At 40.2% G+C, this 24,351-nt stretch overlaps 1 protein-coding gene across 1 annotated transcript in view; it reads left to right on the top strand.

Moving 5' to 3' along the window:
- The window catches only part of KCNK10 (potassium channel, subfamily K, member 10), a 223,881-nt gene that overhangs the window by 140,737 nt on the left and 58,793 nt on the right, over nucleotides 1-24,351 (top strand). Inside the window, exon 4 of the mRNA XM_006896020.1 lies at nucleotides 15,663-15,823. Coding sequence (XP_006896082.1) covers nucleotides 15,663-15,823 — 161 coding nt within the window. The remainder of the gene's footprint in view (nucleotides 1-15,662; nucleotides 15,824-24,351) is intronic.

Here is a 24,351-nt window from a genome sequence, read left to right as displayed (position 1 = left end):
AATGAGGTAGTTTAGGAGCAAAGTGAATTGTCATTTCTTACTTAGAAAGCATCTCAATATATCTAAATAATGTAGCATGTTCATGTTTTCAAATCTCAGACTTGCTCTTTTTGTTGTAAGGTCACCTCCAGCTGAGTACAACCCATAGCAACGTCATGAGCAGCAGATTTGAACCTTTCCCACCTTGTGCCAACCTTACAACCTGACACATTAGAGGTTATTGCTGCAGTGACTGTGCTAATCCATCGTGGGGATCTTCCTCTCTTTCTCTGACCATCTCATCTATCTTCTCAAGCATGATGTCCCTTTCCAAGGAATAGTCTCTCCTAACAACTAGTCTGACATATGAGAGATGAAGCTTCACCATCTTTGCCTCCAAGGAACATTCTGGCTGTACTTTTCCCAAGACTTTTGTTCACTCGGCTGTCCATGGGTATTCTTACTCTTCTCCAACATCAAAACTCAAAGGCATCAATTCTTCTGTCATCCATCGTCCAGCTTTTGGATGCATAGCAAGTGACTGAAAAGATCATGGCCTGAATCAGGCACATGTTTGCTTTCAAACTGATGTCATTGCTCTTTAGTAGTATAGAGAGATCCCTGACAGCAGATTTGCCCAATGCAGTACGCATCCCGTTTCCTGACTACTGGTACCAAAGGTCTTGATTGTTGACCCAAGCAAGGTGGAGTCATTGACAACTTCAAACCTTTCCCCATTCATCATGATGTTGCCTGTTGGCCTAGTGGTAAGGTCCTTTGGTTTCTTGATGCTGAGATGTAATCCAGCCTGAAAGCTGTAGTCCTTGAACTTCTGCAGCAATTGTTTCAAATCCTCTTCACGTTCAGAAACCAAAGTTGTTTCATTTTCATAATGCAGGCTGCTGCTGACTCTTTTTCCAGTCTTGATGCAGCATTCCTCTTTATAAAGTTCAACTTCACAAATGATTTGCTCAGGATACAGATTGAGTAGGTATGGAGAAAGGATACATCCCTAGCACACTCCCTTCCTGATTTTAAACCACACAGTGTTCTCTTGCTCTGCTTGAACAACAGTTTCTTATCTAGGTGTAGATTTTGCATAAGAACAGTTAAGTGTTCTGGAATTCCCATTCTTATCAATGTTAGCCACAGTTTGTTGTGATCCACGTAGTTAAATGCCTTTGCTTAGTCAATAAAACTCATAGACATCCTTTTGGTGTTTTCTACTTTTAGCCAGAATCCATCTGACATCAACGATGATAATCCCTAATTCAACGGCCTCTTCTCAACGTCTCTTGAACTTCTGGATGTTCTCTGTCAATGTGCTGTTCTAGGCATCTTTGAATGATGTTCAGCAGTATTTTGCTTGCACGTGATATTAATGATATTATGATATAATTTCTCCATTCTTTTGGGTAATTTTCTTTGGGAATGAGGACAAATATGGATCTCTTTTAAGCACCAGCAGGAATGATCCACCTGAGCCACAGTCTGTGCCAAATACCCCCATGCAGGATCCCATCCTACGGCACTGCCACGGGCCTCAGCTGGGCCCAGGAAAGGGTGTCCTGTGCCATGATATTTGTATCTTTAAAACATTCAAAATTTTAGGGTCAGCTATTACAAGTATTAAGGAGTGCTGGAGGTATAATGTGTTGTGTGTTGGGATGCTAAGCAAGAGGTTAGTAGTTTGAATCCACAAGCAACTCCTCAGGAGAAAGCTGGGAAGTCTCATCCTGTAAAAGTTGATGGCCTTGGGAGCCAGCAGGAATCACTATGAGCTGAGTGTGACCTGACTGCAGCTGAGTTTTTGTTTATTACAAATATTCGAGATATACACTATACTGGGAGATGTGGAACCTGGAAGCCTGTACAAGCCTATACACTGTACATCAAGTTGGGTCACATCAACATAGGTCTTACAACAAACATTAAGAGAAGCCAGGTGTCTGGCACAGTTTGGTTTAAAGGCAGGAAGTGTTGATGCTTGAAGGCATCAAGAGAGACTGAGGTCAAGCTACTTTTGTTAAACAGCTTGTTTAATATTATGGGGAATTAGGTCTTGCATTTTGGGACGATTTAGAACAAGAGAATTAAAATTGCAAAAAACTGAGCTTTTTCAAAAGGTGCACTGTAGAAAATGTGTTTTGAGATCCAATATTGGATCAAAGAGACCTATAAAAAAATAGGGCATGCTTATGAAAATACCTCACAGCAAAGAGTGTGGATGGTGAACAGATGTAGAATGTGTATGTTGAGGAAAACTGTAGTACTTGCTTGAGTTTTTTTACAGATAGTTTTCCAATTTTTCCAACACCATTTGTTACCCAGCAATGCCACTACTGGGAATATACCCTAAAAAAACCAGAACTGCCATCCAAACAGATATATGCACATTTACGTTTATTGCTGCATTATTTATGATAGCAAAGAGATGCAAGCAATCCAAGTGTCATCAACAAATGAATGGGTAGAAAAACCATGGTATATTCATACAGTGGAATACTAGACAGCGCTGAGAAACAATCAATTCATAGAACAGTACACAGCATGGGCGACCCTGTAGGACATTATGCGGAATGAAATATCTCAGTCACAAAAGGACAAATACTGTATAGCATCACTGTTACAAAATGACTCTGACATGAAGGTTTGGTAGGAGAATAGGATAAGAGTGGATGGATAATGAACTTTGCACTGGAATAGATGAAGGAAAGAACTGTTCAAAAGGAATATATGATTAGGCATTATATGTACAATAGCCCAGCATCAGAGGTACATCACAAAGAGGACTGGGGGGAGAGGGAGGGAGGTAACTGTGCAAAAATGAATGAATATTTAAAAAAAAAACAAAAAAGTGAAGTGGGAGAGAAGGGAGGAAGTTGTTGTTGTTGTTATGTGCCGTCGAGTCACTTGCAACTCATAACGACCCTATGTACAACAGCCCTAAACTCCGCTCTGTCCTGTGCCAATTGCACTGTCTCTGACACTCTGACACTCCCATCCCGATTATCCCAGTCACTGAATCAATCCACCTCATACGCTGTCCCTCCACCCTCCCAAGCATGATGTCCTTCACCAAGGACCGGTCTCTCCTCACAACATGTCCAAAGTATGTTAGACAGAGCCTCAGAATCCTTGCCTCCAAGGAGCCACCCGGTTTAACCCTTTCCAGGACAAATCTGTTTGTTTTCCTAGCAGTCCATGGTATTCTCAATACTCTTCTCTAGCACCACAGCTCAAAGGCATCAATTCTCCTTCTACCCTCCTTGGTCATTGTCCAACTCTCTGATGCATAACAAGTGATTGCGAAGACCATGGCCTGTATCAAACGTACCTTAGTCTCCAGAGAGACACCATTGCTCTTCAGTACTTTGGAGAGGTCCCTAACAGCAGACTTTCCCATGGCAATGCGCCTTTTAATTTCCTGGCTGCTGGTGCCAAGACTGTTGACTGTGGAGCCGAGCAAACTAAAGCTGTGTACAATCTCAATCTCTTCAAATGTGCAACAATGAATGAATGAAAAACTAACTTTTCTGTAAAATTTTTTCAAGATAACAAAATAAAAATTTTGTTTAAAAAGTAGCATTTACAAGAATATTCCCTTCCCCTCTAAAAAACCAGACCCATAGTGAGTCAGTTCACTATAGTGGCCCTCTTGTGAGTTTCCCGAGGCTGTAAATCTTGATGAGAGGAGACTGCACATCTTATTTGAAAGAGTACACAAGGAGGAAAATGCTAATCTTATTGTTTCATTAAATAACTAACTGATGCCTGCTTGATGTGTTACAGAATCTTAATCTGTGTTGTCATACACAGTAGGGGTCTTGCCGCGGCTTGGCTTCTAAGACCACTGAGTACACTGGCCCACTGATTAAACCTTATTGTAATGACTTCAGTTCAATGTTTCCCTTTCCTACTCTCAGTCTCTAGGTCTCAGGTGAATGATAATCTTGTTTAGACTTAGACACTCAGTCTTGTATCTTCTTGACCACAGTCAGTAATTCAGACACAGACACATGATCTAGATTAGACCAATAAGAACTTCAATTCCTAGACTCTCCCTTGAACTTTGGGGGAAGTGACTTCCTCTCTTTAATATTGGATGCAAATTTGGAAAGAGACAGCCCACGGCACTGCCAGTTATTTCTTTCAGCATTGAATTGTTTTGGTGAGATGAGAATTCTGCCAACACTGACAAAGCAGAATCACACAGGAGAGGGATAAATGGATTCCTCTTTGTGGCGTGGTCTGTAGGAAGTTGCACAGCTGCGCTACAGAGAAAAGTTGGGTGATCTCCTCCTGTGTCACTGATAGCCTCAGACAATCTACTGGAGGGTCAACTATGAGTCTCGCCTAACTCCCAGGCAATGAGTTTGAATGTTCCATTTTTTCCTGTTTAGAGTCCCAAGTTGAGCAACTCATGAAGTATTAAACAAGTTTAGTCTGCTTCTATAATAATTACCTGGCTTAATTGATTTTCTATTTTTTTTTCTTAAGCTAGTATGCATTGAATTCTTTATTCTTGAAACTGAGAAAAGTTCTAACTAATGGTGTGTTGCAATCCCAAAGGCATGCGGCTCAAGTTCACTAGTTGCTCCTTTGAGATTAACTGCCTCTGAAAACCCACTGGAGGGTCAGCTGAAATTACAACAACAAATAATGCATATTTATGGGTCAGATGTCATGGGGACCAGTGAGTATTCTCTGATCTCTGTGGTTAGGGCTTGACCCTACAGGTCATTGGAGCCACTCTCTCCACAATCTCTGAGCCACTTGCTAAGAGTTGAAGATTTAGGCAGGGCCATCCTACTGGATAAGCTTCTGAGTTCACGTGGCCATGTTCAGGGTTCCTGGCAGGCTTTTCCCGGTAGTGTAAGAAACCAGTTATGCACAGGATGGGGACCATCCTTCAAAATCATAAGGTTGGTGAGCTGGAAACTATAACAAAAGAAACATACTAACCAAACAAAGAAAAAGAAAACCTAAGCAAAACCACAAATGACTTTTCATATCCTAGTTAACACAAAGCAACTCAATTCATTGCCATTGAGTTGGAACAGACTCATAGCTGACCCTCTAATGGCTTTTCAGAGGCTATCAATTGCACAAGAGGAGATTGCCCATCTTTCTCCCATGGAACAGCTGACTGAGTCAAACCAGCTTCCTCTGTGTTGGCAGTTCAACTCCTTACCCACGAGGCCACCCAAGCTCCTTAGAGATAGGAAGCCTCGTCTTTATTCATATTGATAGAGAATGCACTTCTTAATCTCTCCTTGTATTTGTGTTACAGCTCATAAAATTATATTGTAAGTTCAACACCAGTGAATTGACTAAATTTTAACTCCAGTGTGGAAGGTCATAAAGTCATAAAGTTAAAGCAAACCTTAGTTACAGTGTAAGTAAGAATAATTACTACAGTGTACATAAAATGAAGCCTTTTTAAAAAATGAGTTAATGCTAAATGCATTTATTACCCATGATGGCCAGGCTTGGATGAAAACTGAGTCTAACGGTTCTTTCAATTTTTCTGGCAACATCCCTGCCGCTCAGGATTCAGAAGGTGGAGCAGTTTGACCCGAGGCATTGCATTTTCACTGGGTGTGAAGCACACACAGCCCTTTTCTTGGGTTAAATGCTCAACTACTAGCTGAAAGATTCATGCTTCAAATCCATCCAGAGATGCCTTAGAAGACAGGTGTGGTGACTTGCTTCTGAAAGGTCACAGCTCTGGAAACTCGATCATTTCTACTCTGCACACATGGGGGTCACCACAAGTTAGAATCCATTTATCAACAACTAATAATGGCATCCTCTGTTCTTATAATTGGTTACATAATGTGGTGACTGTTTGCCCATATGACCAAAGTTCTTAGAAAAAGAAAATCTCTGAGGGACCATCTACTTCAAGACATATTGTTGGAGGCTTAACCTGGTTTTGGCTTTGTGATAGTGTAACATTATGATGAGAAAAAACTCAACAAAAAGTGTTCTTTGGAGAGATTCCCCAGGGATTTCTGTGTCAACAGACAAGGATGCTTTCAAGTCTCAGCAAATTGCTTTCTTGGAAAGCTGTCATGAGCCACGTGAAGTTTTGTACTTTTCAGACACATGAAATGTATCCATTATTTAGAAGGTGTGTAGGGTGAGCTTAGAAATACCAAGATATGTCCTGAAAAGCAGTGATATTGCTCAGTAGAAACAGTCTCTCTTATCTAGTGATACAAACACATTTCTCTTTTAAAAAACGTTCCTTCAGTTTGGAGTTCTTGGGTAATGCAAATGGTTAGCATGCCTGGCTGCTAATTGAAAGGTTGAAGGATTGAGTCCACCCAAAAGTGCCTCAGAAGAAAGGCCTAATGATCTATTTGCAAAGAATCAGCCATTTAAAACACGACAGTGGCAAGGACCTTTTGTGAACAACAATGTATTCAAACTTTGTAAATAAATCAGAATAAAATTTAAAAACAAACAAACAAAAAAAACCCACCCAAAAAACAACCCCCCAAACCAAAAATAAACCAAAAAACCCCCACAATGTATATGAATGAAATATTCTATAAAGGTATTATTATAGGAAAATCAATAAAAATAATTAAAAAAAAAACCCACGAGATGGAGCACAGTTCTCAGACACGTACAGGAGATGTCATGAGTTGGAACTGGCTCAACAGCTGTCATTCCTTCCCCTCCCTTTGTGTTCAGACGTCGAGACTTATAAGAGTGAGAGGCAGACATTCATGTACATTCTCAAAATCAAAAGGAAGACCAGGCTTCTGTTGGTCTTTTCCCAGGGCACCCAGTTTCCTTTGTCAGCAACTGATTCTCTGATGAGAGAGTCCCACCTGCCTTTGGTTGTTGATTGTGCTCCTAGGTCCCCAGCAACTAACTTTACAAACCTGGAGGAAGGATGCCCACTTCAGAGGATGCTGCTCATCTATAAACCATCATGTGCAGATGTGCAGCAAATGACTGAGCGCTTGCTAAGAGCTGTAAAATGCAATTAGAATGTTGTCTTTTGGGGACACTTTCAGATTGAGTCACGTGCTTCTACCTACATCAGCAAAAAGACCTGGTCAAGTGGTAGCCATTGACCATATCACTTTCCTGGCAGCCTTGGTTAAGGGCTGTGCCTGAGAAGGTGCTTGGGTAGGTGTTGGTACTCACCTGATACTTGGGTTGGACTAATTATGACTTTAGAAACAGCAGTTATTATGACTGATATGTACAGAGTTCTTGTGAGGTGCCAGCCACTTGATTCCACTTAATCCTCACGTTAGCCACGTGGATGAATGCCTATGATTAGCTTCATCACATGGATGAGGAGACAGGAAGGCACAGAAGTGAAGTAATTTGCCTAGGATCTCACAGTTATAAGAGATGGGGTCTAGTTTCATGCATTTGTATTAGCTACATAATTAGCATATACTATGCAAAATGAAAACCTACTAGTCCCTTAGTAGAAATTACTAAGAATTTCAAGACATCAGCAGCACAACTTTAAACCATCACGGATCCTTCTAATTGTTGTGGGATCTGTAGCAGGGTACACACCCATAAAGCCTATCCCACAGTGGGACTGTACGTCTTAACATTTCCCCAGCCTCTGCTATCCCTAGCTGTATCCTTAGACACACACACACCCCAATCAGCCTTGTGCCAATCCAACTTGAGGGTCAGACTTTTTTGCCTCTTTTTCTAGCACTGTGGGAGAGCAGTGGATTTCAAGAGGATAAATAGGAACCAATATTCTGTTTTTCTGTTGGGAATTTGTTTTTCTGGAGACTCATTTTTCAGAAGCAATGCCTTCACACAGAAAACCACAGAGATGATAGTTTGTAGCACACAAGTCTCACTCTGTACCACATTTGACATGTATGAAGTAATTTAATCTTCAATACTTATAAACTGGTTATTTAGTTGATTAAATTCTGACTCATGGTTACCTCGAGTTTGTTGGAGTGGAACTGTGGTCCATAGAGTTGTTAATGGCTGATTTTTTTTGAAATAGAATTCCATAGCTTTCTTCCAAAGCACCTTTGAGTGAACTTGAACTATAAATCTTTTAGCTAGCAGTTAAAGCATATAACTATTTGATCTGCCCAAAAACAACAACGAAAAACCCACAAAACTCATAGTGAACTTATGGGGTAGAGTAGAACTTACCCTTGGGGTTTCCAAGTCAAAATATCTTTAAGGAAGCAGCCCACCTTATCTTTTTCCTTTGGAGGGTTGTTGGGTTCAGACTGCCACACTTTTGGTTAGCATCTGAATGCTTTAACTATTCCGTCAGAGTGCCTTTTGTACTACCCAGGAACTCCTTAATGCCTACAAGTTAGGTGCTACTAATAGCCCCATTTTGTAGCTGAAGAGGTTGAGGCAGGATGTTAAGTAGCTTATCTAAGGTCTTAGAATTGGTAAAGAATGGAAGCAACCCAGATTCCCAACAGCAAACAAGTGGGGAGAAAAGCTATGGTGCATTCACACAATTGTGTATTATGCAGCATTGAAAAACAATGAACTCATAAAGCATTGTACAACATGGGGGAGCCTGGAGGACATTATGGTGAGTGAAATACCTCAGTCACAAAAGGACAAATACTGTTTAACACCGCTGTTATAAAAGAGAATGGATTGGGGTGGAGTAGGCAGAGAATGGGAAAAGACTGGATAGATAATGAACACTGCGGTAGAAGAGATGAGGGGAAGGACTGTCTGAAAGGAATATGATTAGACATTATACATGTGACAACAACCTGGAAGAAGGAGTGCATTGCTGGATGGACTGGGAGGGCGTGGAGGGGAGAGAAGGAAGAAAGTGTGCAACAAAAAAAAAAGAAAAAAATTATAAAATAAAAAAGTGAATGGGGGTGGGGGATGGAGAGGAAGGAAAATGTGCAACAACAAATTAGTGGAAGTCCAACTTTTCTGTAAACCTTCGTTAAAGTCACAATAAAATAGAGTTTTTAAAAAATTAAAATGTTAAATACATGTAGCCAGTCAATATAAAATCGATACTTAATCTTCTCTTATAAACTGTTGAGTCAAGAAACAATGCACATATGTGATGTGTTGTTGTTGTGTTGTTACGTGCCGTCGATTCGTTTGCGACTCATAGCGACCCTATACAACAGCCCAAAACCCTGCTCTATCCTGTGCCAATCGCGTTGCCTCTGACACACCCATCCCGATTATCCCAGTCACTGAATCAATCCACCTCATAGAGGGTCTTCCCTTCCTGCGCTGTCCCTCTGCTCTACCCAGCATGATGCCCCTCTCTAAAGACCTGTCTCTCCTTACAACATGTCCAAAGTATGTCAGACGAAGCTCCAGAAACCTTGCCTCCAAGGAGTAGCCTGTTTTGACCCTCTCCAGGATGAATCTGTTTGTTTTCTTGGCAGTCCATGGTACATTCAATACTCTTCTCCAGCACCACAGCTCAAAGGCGTCAGTTCTCCTTCTATCCTCCCTAGTCATTGTCCAACTCTCTGATGCATAACAAGTGATTGCAAAGACCATGGCCTGTATCAGGTGGACCTTAGTCTCCAGAGAGACATACACATTTAAAAATAAAAGCTATGATACCAAAAAAATTGATTAATAAGAGGATTCCTCTAGAATTAGAGGAAGACTCATTTGGGGTTGAGACTAGGGAGTGGCTCTTGCTCACAGTAGGCTGTGAGCTGATAGGATTTGGCCTTGCCTTTAAAAAGGCTTTTGGGCCCTCAGGCCTGTGGCCCTCAGGCCTGCTTTTTTGTGGATCTTCTGATTAACACAGACTTGGAAGCAGGAGTGGCATCCACTTCTAGAAAAGCTTGCCTCCAGAAACTCTATGAACTTGGAGAAAAGATGAAAGTTTTGTGTTCAAGACTTTCGTTCATAGGGTTGCTATGGGTTGTCTACGACTCTATAGCACTTAACAACATCAACCTGTATTATGCAGATAATACAACCTTGCCTGCTTAAAGTGAAGAGGGCTTGAGACACTTGCTGTAGAAGATCAAAGCCTACACTCTTCAATAAGGGTTATATCTCAACATCAAGAAAACAAAATCTCTACCACTTGACCAACAGGCAACATGATGATAGATGGAGAAAAGACTGAAGTTGTCAAAGATTTCATCTTACCTGGATCCATAGTCAACACCCAGTGTACTAGTAGTCAAGAAATCAAAAGAGATATTGCATTGAGAAAATCTGCTGTCAAGGTGCTCCAAAGTACTAAAGAGCAATAATATCAGTTTAAAGATTAAGGTGCATCTGATATAAGCCATGGGCTTTTCAATTATTTCCCATGTATCCGAAAGTTTGACAGTGAATAAGAATGACAGAAGAAATTTGTTCAAATTTTATTAGAATTTTGTAAATAAACTAGTGAAAAAAAATTTTTTTTTAAAGAAAAGGATGACAGAAGAATCGATGCCTTTGAGTCGTAGTGTTGGAGGAGAGTATTGATATCCCATGGACTTCCAAGAGAACAAACAAATACGTCTTGAATAAAGTTCAACTATGGTGCCTCTTAGGGGGAAGAATGGTGAAACTTTGTCTCACATACTTTGTGTATGTTACAGGAGGAACCAGTTCTTGGAAAAAGACATGCTGGGAAGAGTAGAGGGTCAGAGGAAGAGAGGAAGACCCTCAACAAGATGGATTGGCACAGTGACTCTAACAATGGGTCCAGGCGTGTTAGAGATGATGAAGTTGGCACAGGGCAGGGTTCAGACCTGCTGTTCATAGGGTCGCTATGAGTTGTGGATAACTAAATGACACCCAACAACAACAACAGAACTGCAAAATTTCACCATACATTTTGGAAAAATAGGTAGTAGATAGGTTGGCACAAATGGAGCCAAAAAGCCTTGAATGTGGATGTTTCTCCTCTCTCAGAGCAAAGTTCCAAAGTACAAGTTCTAGAATTTTCTTGGAAAAGATTGATGGTCAAATTAGCAAGAAGCTCTTTATTTGTTCTCTTTAACAGACTAAAGCACTAAAATAAAATTACAGCAAGGGCCTTGGTACGGGCACCGGTGACATAATAATTAAACACGTCTAGAAATACATTTAGTAGTTCTAGTACCATAGTGTGTAGGCCTTTGCACTGCCAATCCAGAAGCAGGTAGTTTGAATTCACCAACTGCTTCTTGGAAGAAAGATGGACAACCCCTCTTGTGCAATTTACAGCCTCTGAAAAACTTGCTGAAGGGTCAACTTTGAGTCAGTTCCAGTTCCAACTTGACAGCAATGAGGATTATTTGAAGTATAAATATACTTGATGTTTATAAATTCTTATTTGTTTGATTATTCCTTGCATAGCAGACATTAAGATAGTCCCCATTCCTAAGGTTGCATTTCATGTGAGTGCGTGAGTGTTCATGTGTTTAACCACAACTCAGTGTATTAAACATAAACATACCAGTCTCAGGTTTCATACCTATTTCCCTGTTGTTATAGCAAAACTGTATCAATAATAATGACAGTGACACCTATACCAGTTGAAAGGGGGTAGACTTCACAGTTCACTTATTTTTCACATTCATCACCAGTGTCTCAGTTACCTAGTGTTACTGTAACAACAAAAATCATGTACATGGCTTTAAAAAGAATAAATTTCCCTCACAGTTCTGGAAGCTAAAAGTCCAATTCTAAACCCCAGGCTTATTGGTTTCCTTTCTCATTGGTAGTCTTGGCTGGCTCTTGCTTCCTTAATGGTCCGCAAATGACAGTTCTGTTTCCTCCAGGTGTTCCTATCTTCATGAATAATCTCTCTTTATAACAAAAAAGTGATTAGATTTAGAACCACCCAGCTTGGGTGTGACTGAATAAACAACAATATTTCTAGTATGACCGAGTTGATAAAGATTCAAGGAAACCAGGTTTTTGAAGCTGTAAGTCTTTTGGGAGGAGTCTGCCCATCTTTCTCCTTTGAGCAGTTGATGGAATTCGAACTGCAGTTTTCAGCTAGCAAATAGATGTTATCATGCAACATGCTAACAGGGTTCATCAACATAACAAACCTCTAAACGTCATTGCCTCTGAGTTGGAACTGACTGATAGCTGACCCTCCAGCAAGTTTTCAGAGGCTCTAAATCTCACAGGAGAAGATGGCCCATCTTTCTTCCATATAGCAGTTGGTGTTCTTGAACCACCTGCCATTAGGTTGGGAGTGAAATTTTTTACCCACTCTGCCACCAGAAGTCCCTTAACATACTAAAGAAAACCCTATTTCCAAGCAGGATTATGTGCAGGCTAGGATTTAAACACTTAATTTGGAGGAACAACATGATTTAATCAATAATAAATAGTGGCCTAGTGGCAAGAAGCTGCGCTGTAACCCTGAAGGGATGCAGTTCGAATCCACCAGGGGCTCCGAGGGAGAAGGGTGGGTAGTCTCTTCCCCTGTGATTAACTGCCTCAAAAACTGATTGGAGGTGCAGCTATGGGTTGGTTCTGACTTGATTGTACACAACACCACCACCACTACATGAATCTAAAGACAACCAGGTTGAAGGAAGAGACAGAAACAGGACTCAAGCCCCCATCTTCTTACTTCTTGCTTCTACTCCTTGAATAATATTGGCGATGTTTCTTCAGCTCTGTACCTTGTCCAAGAGGTGGGCTGAATCCTCTAAAAGCTGCGGGAAGAAGGTATAATAGAGATCAGAACCACTAGGATGTCTCTTCTGCTGGTTTAAAGCCTCTGTTTGCCTGTGCCTTTCTGAGACATGCAAACGAAAAGAAAACCTGTATTCCCTGACTATAACCAGGCAATTATAAAACAGTCAAATAAAAGTCTTGAATGTTTCTACCAATCCCAAGAATGTTTCCATGGTTCATCCAAAGCCTGTATGGAGTTAAGGTGTGGAGGCTCACCGATAGGGTTGTGCCGATATAGATCAGATGATTTTTAGAGGGGAATGCTTAGGAAAATGCTTTTGTTCAAGCAGCTGAAAGTACTTGGATGAAAATTCCGAGAGCTTTCTTCGTGGAATTAAATGGAAATGGCGGTGAGAAAGAGAAATGAAAGATTAGGGAGACTTGCCTGAACATCTCTTTGAGATATGGAAACTGTAATTTAGTTAAATTGTGATAAGGGGTTTGAATGAATCTGAAATGAAAAGTGAAAAGGAAAATAATCAGGTGACTCAGTCCCAAATACAGGAAGAAACGGTCTGTTTTCCAGTCCTGTAGAGGGGGGATGAATGATGGGCCGGCCAGCAATGTTCTTTTTTATTGTGCTGTATTATTATTTAGTTTAGTATTATACTTTCAGTGCTGTTGTACCAGCATTAGCATTACTTCTACTGTGTAATATTATACTTCACTCATGTCAGCAAGGAAGCTCTGGTGGCTTAGGGGTAAGGAGTTGGGCTGCCAATCCACAGACTTGTGGTACAATTCACCAGCTGTTCCACAGAAGAAAGATGGATTATCTCCTCCTGTGTGACTTACAGCATCTAAAAACCCGCTGGGTACTCATTCCTCAGAACGGTAGATCATGCAAGATCAAATGGACATTTGCCGAGGAAAGAAACTTCTTCAAGGACCGTGACTAGCAAGGATTATGTAACTAAAATGGGAAACCCAGAACTCAGTCCACTCTTTTCCCTTAGTGTTGACCTTGTAGGAAGATCACCTCCTAAATCTGTCCTATGGGTGAAAACTGAGGCAAAGAGGAGAATTTCCTTCTGTAGCAAAGGGCCATGATCTTGGAATTTCCACCAGTCTCTAGTAAGCCAGGAAGCCTGGTCATTTGGTTTTGCTTCCTATTTTCTCTCACTCTGTCCAGGATCTTATAATAGAATAATTTTTACGGTATTCAGAGGGGTGATCAGGAACTATCTTTCTAGTTTCTGGCCGTACGGTTGTGGAAATGTCATAGTCCATTAAACATCTGGACCAATCATTTTGGTTTTCCTTCCCTGTTTGTTCCAAACTCAGAAACACCAATATTTGCTCTTCAGATGGTTTCTCACAAACCTGAAAAGTCCCTGTCATGTATCACATATCCACACTGTAGAGACTCCTGATTGCGTGGTTTTTCTTAGATTTACTTTGCTGGTCTAAACTATATAGATTACTAGGAACACGTGGAACTTATAATTTATGTTTTCCTTTAACTCAAAGACTTAATTCATTTAATTCTAGTAGTTTGCCTACAGATTCTTTGGAAACTTCAATGTACCAAAAGAAGTGATTTAAAATGGAAAAAAAAATTCCTCATTTTGCACCCTTATATTCTCCTTTTTTTGTATTTTAGTTGTCAAACCTACAGTATAATGTTGAGTAAATGTGGTTGTAGATTAAAAAAGAAACAAAAACCTGCTGGAGGGTCAGCTGTGAGTCAATCCAACTCCATGGTATACAACAGCAACAACAACAACAACATGCTGATAACCATGGACCCATTAATTAGTCATTACTTGGATTCAGAAACCAGTTCAACATGTGTCAACCTAAATTAGGAGGACAGTTAAGTGACTCTAGTTAGCACCTATTGTAATATTAATTGAAATGAAAATGAATATCAATTAATTTAGCCTCTCATCTCTCTGACTGTAGTAACACCATAAGTAACACCTTTCCTCCCCCCAGCAAAATGTTCCTTAGTATTATCTATACTGAGGAGGCCAAACACTCAAAATGTGTAAGTCCATTAATAGACTTGTACAACTATTAAGAATGCAGATGCTGGTGTTTCCAAAGCCTGGTTTGAAATATGTATTTATCAGCATGACTGTAAAAGGATTCTCTTGTATTTAAACATCTGATCCCTCAACAAACAATCACTTAGCACCAAATAGCCCTCACTTCTGGTGCAGGAAGAGAGTGGAGGAGAGGTCAAGCTCCTAGACGCTATGGAGTTACTGGTAGGTAGAATTCAATGGAGTGGTTCAGTGTGGGGAAAAGAGGCAGAGTATTTTCTCCCCACCTTCCTTGTTCACTATTCTAGCTTAGGGAACAATGATTCTTGAGTTCTTTTGAAGTTTATACTAAACTATATGTCCTCTCTGAGAAAGCCCATCACCCTAGGAAGGCAGATGTAGAAGACAGTCACAACTGGTCTAGGTAGAAGGGTTCACTGAGTTAGATAGTAAAGGAGAAGACGAACTTTCCAATCTAAAAATAGGTAGTGGTCAACCCTTCTTATATGTCCAGAGCTCCCTAAGCCACGCATGCCCAGACAAGCCCGTGATGTTTGACCTTTCTTAAAATGTGGCACCATTTTCCCTGAGAAATGCAAATAAATTTTCCAAAATCTTTCAGAACATACAAAGCACCAGAGATCTCTGAAATTATTTGCAAAGAGAGGGTCTAGAGAAGCAATGCTCAGAACCCAGAGATGTGCTGAATGACATGAGGTCTTTGAGCTGAAGTTCTTTTCCCTAAGAAGTAGAACTTTTTTCCTTTTAATTTTTTAAAATTATTATTAAATTTTATTAGTTTTAATGAACATTTACAGAGATTTTGGGTTTTCATTCATTCATTGTTGCACTGTTTTCTCTACCCTCCTCCCCAGTTCGTTCTTCTTCCCCCCTGCCCCGAATGTCTGTTTTAATTGTCCAATTGCCACAGTGCTTGTCAAAGCCAGAACTTTTTAAGGAAGAAGCCTGTGGCGTCTTTGGTTTCATAGTATGATTTCACTGCCACCCTCACCATTCTTTCTTTTAAACATTTCTCACCAGGGTATGGAAATATTGCTCCAAGCACTGAAGGCGGCAAAATCTTTTGTATTTTATATGCCATCTTTGGAATTCCACTCTTTGGTTTCTTACTGGCTGGAATTGGAGATCAACTTGGAACCATCTTTGGGAAAAGCATTGCAAGAGTGGAGAAGGTCTTTCGAGTGAGTAGTGCATCTATTTAAACCTAATGGGAGTGATCCAATGGCTTTATCTTGATTTAATTTAATTCCATAGGAAATTATCAAACATATCCTCTCAGGTATGTTTTCATTAGAACAGTTCAATGTCAAGCATGTTGGTATTTTCTGTTTCGGTCAGTGACGGCATAGGCATGGTGCCAAAACTCGTATCTTTTGAGTCGTTTCTTATCTTAAAATGCCATTTCTAGAGTCACAACACAAGAGGGTAATGTAGAGATTTTTTCAACATACATTTTCTAAAGAGGTTAAATATATAAGGTTTCTCCTTGAAAGTGAAATATGAGTCCCTTAGTGCAAGTAATTGTATTGTGAAAGGTGGAGGGTCAGAAAAAGAAAGGAGTGTTGACAACAAGATGGACTGACTGACAGTAATTGTAACGATGTGCTTGAGCATATCAGAGACTGTGAAGATGGCCAGAATCGGCCAAGGTCCAGATTTGCTGTTCATAGAATAGCTAAGAGCTGAAGTTGACTCGATGACACCTAACAACAATGGTGTAAGCAGAAAGTTGTGAATCCATTTATTTTGTTGCAACTACTTCATCCCATTTTATTTCAAAGCACTGTACCTTCAGACCCATCTCAGCTTCTAAGTTTTCTTGTCAAATTGGAACCAAATTTATAGCTAACTAACCCTCCCATGGGTTTTCAGAAACAGTAAACTGCATGGGAGGAGATTGCCCATCTTTCTTTCACAGAGCTGCTGGTGGATATGAACTGCATGCCTTTGGATTGGTAGCTCCTTACTCACTAGGCCAACTAGAGCTCCTTAAGTTCTCTTACAGAAGCCTAATCTTCTCACTCTTCTGGGCTTTGCATCTTTCTCTTCATGACCTCAGCTTCTCTCTTGCCTCACTACTGACTGCTCACTCACTTATCTTGTTGTTTGGTGTCATTAAGTTAATGCAAGCTCAGAGGGGCCCTATGAACAACAGAGTCAAATGTAATCTATCTTGCCACATTCTCACAATCTCCACTATACTCAAGCCCAGCATTGCAGTCATTGTGTCAAGTTCATGTACTAATTTCCATTGCCTTAGTGAGTCTTTATTCTAAGCAATATTAACCTTTAAAAATAGAGGGAAAACCTCAACTAATTTCTGTTTACTAAAGATGACATTTCTGACTTCAGTGGCAGGAATGTGGAGTAGGTGTGATAGAATTTGAATCCCAATACTACGTAAAACATACCCATTTCTAAGATTTAATAGAAATTATTTTTCTCAAGTGAAAAGTGATTTCTGAATTTTTTCCTAATTATTTACCTAATTTTTAGGTGTTTAAAACTTACTTCTGGGGGTATTTAAAATAACAATTTAACATCTTCCAATGGTATTTGGAGATATTTCCAAGAATCTAGCAATGATGGGCAAAGGTAGAACAATTGCAAGTCCTAGAGTCAGACTTTTTTCCCCATGAGAAAAAAAAATCTTTCATTAAAAAAATTATTATTTGATACAACCACTATGTAAGGCAATTTGGCATTTCTACAAAAAAGCTGAACATAAAAATCTAATATGACACAACCTTTCTGCTTCTGGGAATACACTCTAAGGATATCAGAGGCAAGACACAGAAATATGTTCACTTAGTTCATAGCAATGCTATTCCCAATATTAAGAAAATGGAGACAACACAAATGTCCACTGACAAATGAATGGATAGAACAACTGCGATATATTCACACAGCGGAATACTATGCAGCACTAAAGAACAATGAAGTAATCGTAAAGTGCAACACAACATGAAGGAGTCTAGAGAGCATCATGTTGAGTGAAATAACTCAGTTACAAAAGGACAAAGAGTTCACTACACCACTTTTGTGATAATAGGAGAGTAGCTGACGGGAGGAGAAGGGGAAGAATAGAAACGTAATGGGTAGACAAAGAACAGTGCAAGAACCAGGACAAGGGAGAGTCAACCTGGGAAGAACTGAGACAAAGACAATATGACTATTGCAATTAACAAATAAGATCATTATATATATAACTCTTCTGGGGTGAGGACGGGCAGCGGCATAATCACATGGTTGCACAATTTGATGGGTGGAGGGAATGGTGGGTAAAGGAAATGGGAAGGATCTGGTGTGAAAAACAATGTACATGAACTTTGTAAGCAAACCAATATAAAAGAAAAAAATTATGGCGGGAGAAAAGCTTACAAAATTGTCATTTGCTGTTGTGTAGTGTGGCGTCAGAATCGGCCCATAGTTGACCCTCCAGCAGGTTTTCAGAGGCAGTAAGTTGCACAGGAGGAAATTGCTCATCTTTTTCTTGTGAAGCAGCTCTTGGATTCAAACTATTTGTCTTTGAGTTACTAGCACAAATCCTTGCCACAAAATCCATCAGAGTTAACAGACAAGCCTATGATGTGAGCAGTATAGAAAAGGAATGTAATTCCTCAGAACAACCATATGAGATCAAAAGCAACGTTCAGAAGGCAGGAAAGAGGTGGGAAGATGGGCAAATGGAAACAGGAAACTGGGAGAAGAAGTGGGAAGAGTGCTGTTACACTGAGAGGATTGCAAATGATATTACAAAAACAAAAGGAGTAGAAATTATTGAATGGCAAAGGAATTTACATGGTTAAAGCCAAGTCATAATAAAATGTGTTGTGTGTGTGTTTTTTTAAAATGTGTGTGTGTGTGTGTGTGTTTAAAGGGATGATGGGAGGAGTGTGAAAAAAGGAAGAGGGAATCACTAGGATAGCAGAGACTAGTGGAGAAAGGTGGGTGAAGAAATAGATAAGGTGCAAAGGAGACTTGAGGAGATGGGGAGAAAAAAGTTACAGATTATATTTGTTAATGATATAAAAGATAATGTGCAGAAATAAACCAATATGTATCTTAATTGTATAGAAATGAATGGTAGTATAAATAATACTTTGTTTTAAAAAAGCATGTTAGTTGTGCATTCCATCATTCATTCACATTTTGTTTCATAACATTAATTACAGGACCCACATTGTACTTAGGGAGCTCTGGTAACCAGTGGCAAGAAGCTGCATTGCAATCCCGACGACATGTGGTTGGTTCAAAGCCATGAGCTACTCTTGGGAGAAGAATGGGCAATCTCCTCCCATGTGATTAGCCGCCTCTGAAAACCTGAAAGAGGATTAGCTATGGGTTGGTTGTGACTTTATGGTACAAAATAACAACAACAACGATGTACTTACACTTTTCTTTTGACCCCAAATGGTTGAATCTGCCTGCTGCCGTTGGTGACATGATAAGCATTTGCTCATGGATAAAGCCCTGAAGGCAGAAAAGAGTAAAATAGAATGATTGGTGGAGGTGCAAATTACAGGAAGGATGTGGAGAAAGTGCGCATCATAGCTAGGTTCCTCAAAAGGTCTCGAAATAGAATTTTCAATTATTAAATTGCCATCCACTCAATTCTGTGTCACAGAGACCTGGTAGGATTGTTTCAGTAATCTTTACTGAAACTGATCACTAAGTATTTCTTCCCTGAAAATGCTGGGTCGATAAGGCCACTGAGGAGCCTCTGAAGAATTTCCCAGATTATCTTCCAGTCGTAGGAGTGGGTGATTAGGCTGAGTTGCAGCACCCACTTATAAGCCCCGTGATGGTCTCCGTTTATAATCAGAAAGAGGGGACAGAATCTGAACACACTTTGTAAGTTTTTGATGATGAGTGAACACAGTTGTGTCTGAGAAAGGTCTTGGCGCTGGGACATGCAGTTCAGAGCCGTCTCCCAAGATAAGCATTGCTTGGCGTGCTTTATACCCATTCATCTTTCATCCAAGGAGCTTTGTGGTAGGTGAGTTTTCCTTGAATATCCCATAACCTTTGCCCTGTAAATGCTGGCTGACTAGCCAATTTCATTAAAGCATGCATCTGGGCTTCTCGTGGTCACCATGGAAACCATTGGTGCTCAGGGCTCTCAGATGTTCAGACCTCCCTAAATCAGACATAGCAGCCAGGTTTCTCAAAGCTGTTTTGAACTTCTCAGAGTTGTCTTTTTCAATCCTTCAAGGGAAATAGGATTCTGGCGTATTGAATACATAGAACAAGAATCAGTTGGGGAAATGACTAATCTGGAATTATTAATTTGTATGTAGCTTTTCTAGATCGGCTTTTTCAGTTTTAGAAACAGAGAATCAGATGGAAAGCCTTTGAAATCCCCTTTGGGTAAGCCTTCTTAATTACAGAATTCTCAGTGAGTGGCAACATCGTAATCACTTTGAGTCTGTCTGCGCTCCAGTCTGGGGGCCTCATCTTCCCTGACGCACTCTGGACTACCGGTGGAGAGAACTATTGTCCTGTCCGTTAAGGCTGTCTGTCAGATGGATCACTCAATGAGCTCTGAGACAGAGCCTTAAGAATCTCACATTTCATTTTTATTCCAAATGATTCATGCCATTCCTTGTAGCGCCAACAAAGACTGGGAGTCTTTTGGAAAGGCGAGACAGCCTGGATAGTATTGAATTGGCAGCACACAATGTATTCATTTGCAGAATGGTGGAGAGTGCTATTGAACAGGGTGACTGAGTTCCTGATTAATAAGTACACTTGCTGAATCTGTAAGCAGCTGATCCTGTGGTACTTTGCTGACTCCATGCAAAGCTTTGGTAAAAGAGTCTCCAAGCTCTTTCCATTCACCCCCATTACATCTAAGGGGCCAATTAGTCTTTTTTGGTGGTTATTGGAGAATTGGATATTGCATGAACCAACACTAGCTTTATAGGGAGGCTTTCTTTATTTCTTCTTTTCCCCCATTTTCACCTGCTGAGCTATTGTAAAAAGCCTTTTGTATCATCTGTTATGTCTTCTCTCAGCCCGTGGAAGGGCTGAATCTACAGGGGACAGCAATGGTTTTGTTTATACAACTCTTATCTTCCATGAGGCATATTTGATTTCCAGGTGGCAGATTAGATTTGATTCCCATCTAGCCCCTCAAAAACAGCTATTACCAGGGTCCACATCTGACACTATGCACAAAAATCAACTCAAGGTGGGCCATAGACCTTGAAGAAAAGCCCAAAACCATAAAGATCATAAGCGATAAAATAAGACCAAACTTCAAAGGCCTAGCCTATGATATAAAAAGGCTGGAAAATACAGCCAGAAATACACAACCAGGAGAGGATAACATTAGTGAATACGAACTTTAAAAGAATAAGGCCCGTGTGCATAAAAAACTTTTCTCGGCGAGCTCTGGTGACCTAGTGGCAAGAAGCTACAGTGCAATCCCAGAGGCTCGTGGTTCAAAACCACCAGATGCACTGCTGAAGAAGGAGGGACAATCTCCTCCTGTACCAGTCAGATCCAATTTGATGGTACATACACACAAAATAATAAAAAAATAAAAAAAAAACCAAAAAACTTTTATCAACAGAATGAAAAGAAAACATACTGTCTGGGGAAAAGACATTTGACAATGCCATCTCAGACAAGGGTCTCATGATGAAAGTTTACAGAATCCTGTAGGGCCTGCACAAGAAAAAAACTATAAACCAAATTACAAAATTGCTAAAAGATATGGAAAGACTTTTCACAGAGGAAGACACTTGGATGACCAACAGACACATGAAGAAATGCTCAAAATCCCTGGCAATAAGAAAGATGCAAATCCAAACCACAATGAAATACCACCTCAACCCAGTAGCGGTAGCAAAGTGTAACAGGACAGCAAACAATAAATGTTGGAGAGAATGTGAAGAGCTGGGAACTTTTATACACTGTTGGTGGAAATGTCAAATAGTACAACCATTCTGAAAGGTAGTTGGCTGTTTTCTCATAAAGTTGAACATAGCAATTTCATATGACCCAGCAATTCTGCTACTAGGAGCATACCCTGAGGAAATTAGAACTGAGATACAAGTGAAAATCTGTACACCAATGCTCATAGCAGCATTATTCACAGTAACAAGAAAATGCAAATAGCCAAAATGTCCATCAACAAACAAATGGATTGAGAAATTGTGGGTATGTTCACATGATAGAATATGATGCAGCACTCAGGAACAGTGATTTCAAAAAATACTATATAATATGGGAGAGGCTAGACAGCGTTAGGCTGAGTAAAATAACAGTCTCTTAAGAACAAATACTGCATAAGATGGTTATTGTAAAAACAGAAGGATAACTACCAAGATGTGTATAAAAGTCTAGAGGGTTAAGGGGAGGGGGCAGGAGGGCTGAGGATGAGGAGTGGGGGAAATCATTAGGTCACAGAATTTGGTGGGTGTTGGAAGGGGGTGAAGGAATTCGGAAAGATTCAGTGGGGACCTGAAAAGATGAGTGATAATGAGCATTGATCAATGGCAATTTTTTTTGTTGTTAAAATTTTAGCTTTTTATGTATTTATTGTTTTTAGGGTTTCCATTCATTCATTGTTGCACTTTTCTCCCTACCCACCTCCTCCCCCCGCTATTCACTCTTCTCCTTGAAAAGTAAAAGAAAAACTCTTTCATTGTTATGCAATCCCTCCCCCCAAGTCCACTCCACTGTGCAGCCTTCATTCTGGACTCCTGTTGTGACAATAATACCAATCATATGTCCCTTTTAGATAGTTCTCTTCATCTGTTTCAATGCAGTATATGTCATTCCTCCCCTTCTTCTCTGCCTTCCCTCAACCCTGATATCAGTACTGTTCTACACAGTGGCCCTATGCAATATTTGTCCTTTTGTGACTGAGATATTTCACTCAGCATAATGCCCTCCAGGGTCATCCATTTTGCATAATATTTCATGAGTTCCCTGTTTTTCAATGCTGCATAGTATTCCATTGTGTGACTACACCAGAGCTTCTCTATCCATTTGTTTTTGATGGGCATTTGGGTTGTTTCCAGCTCTTTGCTATTGTGAACAAAGCCATAGTAAACATGGGTGGTGCATGTATTTGCTTGGGTGGCGGTTACGGTTTCTTTAGTGTTAATTCCCAGTAGTGGAATTACTGGGTCAAATGGTATTTCTATTTGCAACTTTTTGAGAAAGCACCATACAGCCTTCCAAAGTGGTTGCACCAGTTTACACTCCCACCAACAGTGAATAAGGGTTCGAATTTCTCCACAACCTCGTCAGCATTTGTTGTTTGCGGTTCTGTTAAATTTTGCTGTTCTTATTGGGGTGAGATGATATCTCATAGTTGTTTTGATTTGCATCTCTCTTAGAGCTAGGAATTTTAAATATTTCTTCATGTGTTTGTTTGCCATCTGAATGTCTTCTTTGGTGAATTGTCTGTTCACATCCTGTGCCCGTTATGGGTTATTTACCTTTATCTTGTTGTGGTGCTCAAGTATTTTATAAATTCTAGATATAAGTCCCTTGTCTGACATGTCATTACCAAATGTTTTTTCCCAATCTGTGGCTTCCCTTTTACCCTGTTGGAGAAGTTTTTGGATGTGCATAGGGATTTGCTTCTTAGAAGGTCCATTCATCTATTTTATCCTCTCCTGGTTGTAGATTTTCCAGGATTCTTGGAAGACTGTTTATGTTGTGGATTAGGACATCTAGAGTTCTTCCAAGCTTTTCTTTAATGAAGTTTACATTCCTTGGTTTTAGTCCTAGGTCCATAATCCACTTTGAATTGGTTTTTATGTATGGAGTGAGGTGTGGATCTTGCTTGAGTTTTCTGCAGATAATTTTCCAATTTTGCCAATACCATTTGTTAATAAGGCTGTTGTCTGGCAATTGGTTTTATAAAATGAAGTGTATGGGAATGATTGTATGAAACACAATGCGAATGAAGGAATGTGTGAAACACCATATATGTGCATGAAACACAGTGTATATTAATTTCATATGCAAACCAATATAAAATTTTTAAAAATGTAAAAAAACTCTAAATGCACAAACAGCTATTAACTGTCTGTCAGTGGAGGCTTATGTGTTGCTTTAATGTTGAAGACATTTCAGTGGAGCTTCTGATTAGAAAAGAGTAGGAAGAAAATCCTGGAGATCTTTCTGAAAAAAATTAGCCATTAGAAACCTCTGTGGATTACAGAGTGGTCTGATCTGCTTGTGCATGAGGTCAACACAAACCACTGGCTTAGAGAGATGGTGGTTCACTGTTTGAGGTGGAATACATCGCTGTTATGAACAAAATTAGAGTTCTGCCAGCAAAGAAGGAGTTGAGGTAGACAATAAAGCATCTTTGACACAGTCAACTAACTGCTTGCCATGTAGCCCACAGGTAGGGGATCCGTTCTCCCCCTGCTCTCATCAGGGAATCAGGTGACCTTTTTAAGTCAGAAGACTTGAGCTATGGTATCGAACAGTCAACTACAGGATTATGCAAGTCTCCAGGATATGGGACTTGCTATAGCAGCGGAACTGAGCAAGCTGAAACTGTTAAAATCTCAATCTCGGGGGAGCTCTGGTGGCCTAGTGGCAAGAAGCTGCACTGCAATCCCAGAGGCGCACGGTTCAAATCCACCAGATGCTCTGCCGGGGAAGGAGGGACAACCTCCTCCTTCCTGTACCTGTCAGATCCGATTTGATGGCACACGCACACATACAAATAATT

Source organism: Elephantulus edwardii, unplaced genomic scaffold (genome assembly GCF_000299155.1).
Source record: "Elephantulus edwardii isolate Elephantulus edwardi_28Jun2011 unplaced genomic scaffold, EleEdw1.0 scaffold00179, whole genome shotgun sequence".
NCBI lineage: Eukaryota > Metazoa > Chordata > Mammalia > Macroscelidea > Macroscelididae > Elephantulus > Elephantulus edwardii.
This window is presented reverse-complemented; position numbering and strand designations above follow the sequence as displayed.